General features: G+C 40.1%; 1 protein-coding gene across 1 annotated transcript; it reads right to left on the reverse strand.

Annotated features, from left to right (window-relative positions):
• Positions 1-384: 384 nt before the first annotated feature.
• On the reverse strand, positions 385-8,946 carry LOC118761528 (the record flags this gene model as incomplete). Its single annotated transcript, XM_036499535.1, has 3 exons — positions 8,842-8,946; positions 2,339-2,424; positions 385-637 (listed from the first exon to the last, which is right to left on the reverse strand). Coding segments are annotated over exons 1-3 (349 nt in total), but the record flags the coding sequence as incomplete, so codon positions are not given.
• Between the last annotated feature and the right edge of the window lie 223 nt (positions 8,947-9,169).

The raw sequence follows: 9,169 nt of genomic DNA on the forward strand, positions 1-9,169 counted from the left end.
AAGGGATGAAAGAAAGAAAGGAGAGAAAGAAGAGAAGGAGGAAGAAAGGAAGGGAAGAAAGAAAGGAAGAAAGATAGGAGAGGAGGAAGAGAAGGAGGAAGAAAGAAAGAAGGAAGGGATGAAAGAAAGAAAGAAAGAAAGAAAGAAAGAAAGAAGGAGAGAAAGAAGAGAAGGAGGAAGAAAGGAAGGGAAGAAAGAAAGGAAGAAAGGTAGGAGAGGAGGAAGAGAAGGAGGAAGAAAGAAAGAAGGAAGGGATGAAAGAAAGAAAGAAAGAAAGAAAGAAAGAAAGACTTCGATCTGAAAGGCCCTGACAAAAAATCATGAGGGCAGACCAGCTGTCTTCCTTCTTCTTCTGAATAAGTCGAGTAAATAAATAAAAATTACTCCAATTTTCGCGCCGCCTGACTGTCATCAGATGTCCTATCACAAATGAAATGATGTTTGTTGAGGGAGTGAATACCTCGCCTACCTTTCGCTTCTTTTCTTCATCCTTGTAATCTTTGTCGAAGTAACTGGAGAATGTGAGCTTCTTCTGGTCTTCTTCGCTGAACTGGAAATATCTGGCAAAGTTCGTGGAATATGAAAGAAGTTTCTTTACCTCACTTCTGTCCATCGGACTCACATATTGTACGGCCGACTGCGCAGACTGGTAACGAGAATAAACAAATAAATAATTTTTCTTTTATTTTTACAAATAACATTACTGTATTCGTTTCTACTCTAGGCACAAGGCCCGAAATTTTTGCGAAGGGCCAGTCGATTACATCGACTCCAGTGCGCAACTGGTACTTAATTTATCGACCCCGAAAGGATGAGTGGCAAAGTCAACCACGGCGGAATTTGAACTCAGAACGTAACGGCAGACGAAATAAGGATACGCATTTCGCCTGGCGTGCTAACGTTTCTACAAGCTCGTCGCCTTAGCCAAAAGCATATAATGGAAAAAAGACATAACAAGTAACTGTAGAATATGTGGAGATGGAGAAGAAGCAATAAATCATATTGTCTCTGGCTGCCCAGTCCTGGCTAAGAAGCAATATATTCACAGGTATGACAGAGTTGGAATCTGTGTACACTGGAAGCTATGACAACATGGAATGACGACAGAAAGTGGATGGTATAGGCACACGCCAGAAAAAGTCACAGAAAACGAGAAAGCAATCATACTCTGGGATATACCAATACACACAGATAGAGAAATTAAGGCCAATAAGTTGGATATAGTTGTCAGAGATCAAGAAAAAACTTGCTTTTCTAATCGATATAATAAGCAGATGATAATGTTTCTTTAAAAGAAACGGAGAAACCTTCAAAATACAAAGATCTGGAAATAGAGATAACTCGAATGTAAAGTCAAAAAACAGAAACAATTCTTATCATAGTGGGCGCATTAGGTATGATAAAAAATACATTCAGAGAAATACATAACAAAAACACCAGGATTAACAAGTATATATAACATTCAGAAAATAGCACCACTGGGCACCGCACTGCTCTGAAGTAGAAGCAACAGAAACAGCCATGATATTCTTCCTCGCTTGCGCCTCAAGAGCCTGCGGTTATCGCTAATTCTGTTTACGCCTGTTTCTCCTCTCCAGCTTTCGTCTACCACCTTCAAGGCAGTAGGCCCTCACATGGATCTTTTTTTTTACTCCCACATGTGTAGCATTTTGACCTTCTTCTGACCTACGCCACCAAGCTCATTGGGAGCATCTACAATCTTACAATAGAGTATCACTGTGTAACTCCAGGATGATCTTATAACTTTCGAAGGTCATCACGACCTGGTCGTCCTTGATAACAATATCTAATGGACATCTCTTGGTTTCCTTGTCTCTGCATGTTAGCATATAAAACATTAATGTCCTTTCGTCATTCCCGAAGGCCTTTCTTGCGTGTATGCTTCCCCCAGAAGCATCCGCAGACGAAGAACCAGGCATATATTCTTGTCGATTCTGAGACCCTCCCAACAATTTCCAAAATGCCACGCAGTGGGACTGAACCCCAAACCGTGTGACTGGAAAGCAAGCTTCTTACCACATAGCCACGATAACAACATTATAAGTTTAGTACTTACCCTATCTACTTCTTTTGCCGAACCGCTTAGTTACGGGGACGCGAAGTTAAGTGGTCGTCAAACGGTGGCGGGGGACAGCCACGATACAAAGATCTAGTGCCGTTAGTAAGAAAATAAACCATTATTCACAAATAGTACTCATCAAAATAATAATTCCAACTAAATTGCTTGAATAACGAGGAAAAACTAACAAAAAATATAGAGAGAGAATAAAATAAAAACATTATATGAGTAATAAGAGTTTACAATAAAAATACAAACATCTGTTTCACCGGTTCCTGGATTCGAACTCTGAACGTTAGTTTTCACATTTTTATTCAAGTCCTCTGTTGCTGCTTTTGAGGTTTCTGTAAAACAGTATAAAACAATGAATCGAATTATTTCCAATCACATAGAAACGTTGTTATCGTGGTTATGTGGTAAGCAGCTTGCTTCCCAACCACATGGTTCCAGGTTCAGTCCCACTGCATGGCACCTTGGGCAAGTGTCTTTCTATAGCCTCAAGTCGATTAAAGCTTTCTGAGTAGATTTGGTCAACGGAAACTGAAAGAAACTCGTTGTATACATCTATATTTATATCTACGTGTGTGTCTTTGACAACCGGTGCTGGTGTATTTACGCCCCCGTAACTTACCGGTTCGGCAAGAAAAACTGATAGAATAAGTACTAGGCTTTAAAAATGTACTGGGGTCGACACATCCGACTAAAATGCTTCAAGGCTGTGCCCCAACGTGGCCGCAGTCTAATGACCAACAAGTTATAGGTGATAGATAGATAGATTGATTCATACATACACTCATAAATACACACATACACACACACACACATACACACACATACATACATACGTACGTACGTACGTACGTACGTACGTACGTACGTACGTACATACATACATACATACATACATACATACATACATACATACATACATACATACATACATACTACATACATACATACATACATACATACATACATACATACATACATATCATACATACATACATACATACATACATACAACATACATACATACATACATACATACATAACATACATACATAACAATACAACCAACAATAACATACATACATACATACATACATACATACATACATAAATCAGTGCGTGACCTGGGCATGACATGAGCAATGATGCATCTTTCCAATGCATATTGCTAATCTGGTGATAAAATGCAGACGGCTAGCTGGATGGATTCTCCGAACTTTCAGAACAAGAGAGAAGGAGACACTGATGGTCCTATGGAAAACATTTGTCCTCAGCCGCTTGGACTACTGCTCCCAAATTTGGTCACCACACAATATAAACAAACAGCAGAACTCGAAGCAACTCAGAGAAGCTAACAAAGAAAATCGTCTCAATGCAAAATGTCAGCTACTGGGAAAGACTGAAGGTATTAAACCTCTTCTCCCTGGAGCGGAGGCGGGAGAGATATGCAGTGATATACATCTGGAAAATCCTGGAGGGTCTTGTCCCAAACTTTGGCATTCAAGTTACTCCAACCGCAGAACGGGGCGCCGCTGCGTGGTGCCAAGGATTCCAACATCACCATCAAAATACAGGTCCAATACTGCAACAGCTTGGGTTTCAGAGGACCACAGCTTTTCAACATCCTCCTAAATGCCTGAGAGACTTACATGGTGTGGATGTGGGTTTCTTTAAAACTAACTGGATCTCTTCTTGTTGGGAGTCCCAGATGAACCTACCTCACGACAGGAGACACGGATGCGGGCAGCAGCATCGAACTCCCTTGTTGATCAAGTGCCACGTATCAGAGGTGATTCACAAACTAGTGTGCTCATCAGCGGTGGTGCCCCAGCATGGCCGCGGCCTTCGGCTAAAACATTTTTAAGATTTAAGGATTATACTACATACATACATACATACATACATACATACATACATACATACATACGAACTTAAATATATAAACACAATGTGTGTTCGAATGTTATGCCTTCATCAACCTTAACTATGGAAGGACATCAAGGAGAGATAATTGAAACATTTAACACGATGAACCAATACTTTGAACATCCATAGATTCATGCTTCAAAGTGAAAGATGGAATTCTCATGGGTCCGTGATCAGACCTGCTAGTTGCAGATTTTTCAGATCTGAAAGCCAGGATATATAGTATATCATATATATTTTGTATTGTTGTTGAACTAGAGCTCCACCTTGGCCCTGAGGATCTATGAGAAATGTATATCAACCATGACCATCTCTGTTTAACTGACAGCACATTCTAGTGAAATTAGATAGACCACAATACGCAACTGGTACTTGACATATTGACCCCGAAAGGATGAAAGCCAAAGGCGACCTCGGCGGAATTTGATCTCAAAACATAAAGACAGACGAAATACCTATTTCTCTACTAACCACAAGGGGCCAAACACAGAGGAGACAAACAAGGACAGACAAACGGATTAAGTCGATTATATCGACCCGTGCGTAACTGGTACTTAATTTATCGACCCCGAAAGTATGAAAGGCAAAGTCGACCTCGGCGGAATTTGAACTCAGAACGTAGCGACACACGAAATACCTATTTTTTTACTATCCACAAGGGGCTAAACACAAGGAGGACAAACAAGGACAGACAAGCGGATTAAGTCGATTATATCGACCCCAGTGCGTAACTGGTACTTATTTAATCGACCTCGAAAGGATGAAAGGCAAAGTCGACCTCGACGGAATTTGAACTCAGAACGTAGCGGCAGACGAAATACCGCTAAGCATTTCGCCCGACGTGCAAACGTTAGAAACCGATATATTTATTTCTTTATTGCCCACAGAGGGTTAAAAATAAAGAGGCAAACTAAAGGATTAAGACGATTACATCGACCCCAGTGCGTAACTGGACTTACTTAATCGATCCCGAAAGGATGAAAGGCAAAGTCGACCTCGGCGGAATTTGAACTCAGAACTCAAAGACAGACGAAATTCCGTTAAACATTTCTCCCGGCGTGCTAACGTTTCTGCCAGCTCACCGCCTTATAGTTACGCTTAATAATAGAAAAATAATGCAACATCAAGCCTCAATAGGAATTAGGTGGGTGACCGCTTGAGGGACCAAAGTGCTGTAAGCATTTCACTTTAAGACAACGAACTGGCGGAACGATAAATACGCCAGGCAAAATGCTTTGCGGCGTTGCGTTCGTCTCTACGTTTCTGAGTTCAAGTTCCACCATGATTGACTTAGTCTTTCATCCATTCGGGGTCTTTAAAATGACGACCAGTGAGCATAGGGGGTCGATGTAATCGACTTAACTTGAAATTGCTGGGTTTTCTGCCAAAATTTGAAACCAATATAAGCAGAAAAATTATCTAGAAATGTGTGTGGGGGTGGGGGTTATTGCTGGCTTTATTCATTTACCGATATACAAAAAAAAAGCGTGATAGAATAGAGTTTAAATTCTTTTTATCTCTTTTGTGTGTGTGGTGTGTGTGTGTGTGGTGTGTGTGTGTGTGAGTAAAGAGCCGGAAGTAATAATCGTTTCTGCTATAGGCCTAAAATTTGAGGGGAGGGGACTAGTCGATTACATCGACCCTAGTGTTTCACCGATACTTAATGAATCAACTCCAAAGGGATAAAAGGCAGAGTCGACCTCAGCGGAATTTACGATATAATAATGATAATAATAATAATAATAATAATAATAATGAAATTATTGTATACAGTGCTCAGGTGCACCACAACTTGTCAAAAGTACGTATAAAGCATATGCAGTAATGTAGAAATGTCTGGAAAGCGAACAATGTATGAGTCAGATACATGCTTGCGTGTGTATGGAGGGGAGAAAATCAGGTATAGTGTTGGCGAATCCCAGGAAGCACGGAAGTTTTGAAGGATGCAGTGCTCCGACAACTAACAACTGATGCCGGCAGTCTGTTCCATGCTTCAGCAACTCTTAGCGTGAAAAAATGTTTCCGAAAGTCATGGAGCTGTGCTGTTTTCTGACTTTGTAAACATCTCCACGGATGTTAGACAGGTGGAGTTTGAAAAGGTGCTCAGAGCTATTGTAAGATGGTTAATAATTTTATGGGTGTCTGCCAAGTCCATTGCCAAACGTCGGAGTTTCAATGTATCCATGCCCAAGGAAGTAAGGCGTTCAGAATATGGCAAATGGCTGATGGAGGGTATTCTCTTGGTTGCACGACGCTGAACGGTTTACAGACGGAATGTAGCGAATACTGTTAAGCATTTCGCCCAACGTGCTCACGAGTCTGTCAGCTCGCCGTCTTCAGAGCCGGAAGTAAAACCGCAAAGCATTTTTTTCCGATGTTCAAATGAGTTTGCCCGCTCACGACCTCAGAGGATTCGAACTCCCACTGCAGAGACTTAAAGTGATTCCCACGTTGAATGGTGGTTTCAAATTTTTTGTCCAAGAACAGTGAATTTAGGTGCCGCAGACTGGGGGTCGGAACGGGGGAGACACGAAGCGGATCGGAGCAATTACTTTTGATGGCTTCGACCCGAGAGGTTAACTGGTATTTCTTTTGTTGCTTTTGGAAGGGCCGAAGTCAAACTTGTTCTCGACAGAATAAGAACTTAGAAAGTAAAGAAACAGAAGAGAAACTATTAAAGCATTTTAATTGACGCGTAACTGTTCTGACAGCTTACCGCCTCAACAAAGTTGCCCTCAGCAGATTTGAACTCTGAACCTCAAGTACTGAAGCCATTACCACTAAGTTACACATTACATAATAAACGTAATCAAAAGGTAAGCGAAAACAATTTCAAGGGGCGTAACTCTTAAGAATTAAAAACGAGTTATGCCCCCTAACACAGCAAACTAGTCTAGAGAATTCACACACGCATTTTTTAAAATATCATTTAAAGGCGGGAAATTTCAGTAATTTAATTTATTCTTTTATTTCTCTACTCTTTTATTTGTTTGTCATTTGACTGCGGCCATGCTGGAGCACCGTTTCTTTTTCTCCTCGGATCCCCGACCCCTGGGCTTAATCGTGTCACGCACTTTTGGTATCGGACACTTATTCCGTCAACAGTTCCAGTTGATCCAACCAACGGAACAGCCTGCTCGTGAAATTAATGTGCAAGTGGCTGAGTATCCATCTGACATGGATACATTTAATGTAGTTTTCAGGGTGATTCAACATCACATGGAATGTGACAAGGGTGGCCCTTTGAAATACAGGTGTTATTCATTTTTGCCAGCTGAGTGGACGGGAGCAAAAGTGAAATAGAGTGTGTCTGTGTGTCACTAGCGTAGCTAGAGTGTGTGCCGCTCGGGGCAGCCCTTCAGTTTGCCGCCCCAGTGTTCCTACAAAAATTCCGTATCCATAAAAGTGCCGCCGCCCCCATAAAAATACCGACTTGGCCGGACCACCCCCTCTAGCTACGTTAATGTTGTGCGTGTATGTGGGCTCCGCCCTCAAAAATTTTTAGTCGAATAAATCGACAGCAGTACCTTTTTTTTTTTTTTTAAGACGCCTGGTACTTATACTATCGGATGTTTTTTCCGAACCGCTGGTTCACGGGAACGAAAGCACACCAACACCGGTTTTCAAGCAGTGGTGGCGGACAAACACAAGCACAAAGACACACACACAAACATATATACATACATACTAACACGCACACACACACACACACACACACACACACAAATGTGTGTGTGTGTGTGTGTGTGTGTGTATGTATATGAACGAGCTTCTTTCAGTTTCCGTTTACAAAATCCACTGATAAGGCTTTGGTCGGTTAGCCCGAGGCTAGGATTGAACCAGGAACCATTTAGTTGGGAAACAACTTTCTTATCACACAGCCACGCTTTCGCCAATGGCTTTTCTCCACTTGAATTTAGAAACTTCAAAAGAGTTTGAAATAATTTGTTTCTAACGACGGAGCTCCATACTCGAATTAGATAAGGCTATAAATAATAGAGTAAGAATAAAGTACTTAAAATCCCTAGGGATGGAACACATCGAAGGCTTTGGTTAATATTATCTTTTTTCTGGGTCTTTAGCATCTGAAGTTATTTATGTGGCCCATTTGGCGGACATAAAGAATGTGGACCACCACCCCACCCCTTTTTTTTTTTTTACAGAATTCCCCATTTTCGAGTACGGAGATTCTGAGTCTACAAAAAAAAAAACAGCATTTTAACATTTTAATTTCCCTCTCCCCATAATAGTTTTAAAATTGTAATTTTTTTTTTAATTGTAATTTTACAAAATGAATTTTTTTTTTCAGAATCATAATCAAAATTTCTGAAAGAGGTGAAAATTGAAGAATTGGTGGTGAGGGAATTAAATTTTTTTTTCTTTTTGCAGAATCAGAACCTCCGTACTCGAAAATGGTAGATTCTCTATTAAAAAAAAAATACCAAAGGGTTGCGGTTCACATTCTTTACGGCCGCCTTAAATTTTGGGCCACACCACTTCTCTACAATTTAGAAACTTGAACTTAGAAACTTCAAAAGATTTTGAAATAATTTGATTTTAACGATGGAACTCCATACTCGAATTAGATAATGCTATAAATGATAGTGTAAAAATAAAGTGTTTAAAATTCCTGGGGATAAAACACATCGAAGGATTTGGTTTATATCTTATTTTTTTCTGGGTCTCTTAACACCTGAAGTTATTCATGTGGCCCCTGTATTTAATATCTGGCCACACCACTTCTCTACAGTTAACGTTAGACATGTAGTTAAGATACTTTATATCAATCGCAGACATAACATATGAAAGAGAGAAACCAGTCTTACGTGAATCCATTTTAACGTTTTGCAACCTACGACACGAATAAGATACTATTGCGTCTTGAAGTCGTGAATTGTTCGATATTGTGACGTTTGTAGCTCGAGAAGATTCTGTTCTGTTCTATACAATTGGTCTCATGTGAATAAACATCTACACTCACGCATATACATATATATATATATATATATATATATATATATATATACATACAAAGAGAGAGCCATATACACATTCATACATGCATATATATACACATAGACAGATACCTATACACACATACATAAGTACATACATACATACATACATACTACATACATACATACATACATATAT

Source organism: Octopus sinensis, unplaced genomic scaffold (genome assembly GCF_006345805.1).
Source record: "Octopus sinensis unplaced genomic scaffold, ASM634580v1 Contig14702, whole genome shotgun sequence".
In the NCBI taxonomy this organism is placed as follows: domain Eukaryota; kingdom Metazoa; phylum Mollusca; class Cephalopoda; order Octopoda; family Octopodidae; genus Octopus; species Octopus sinensis.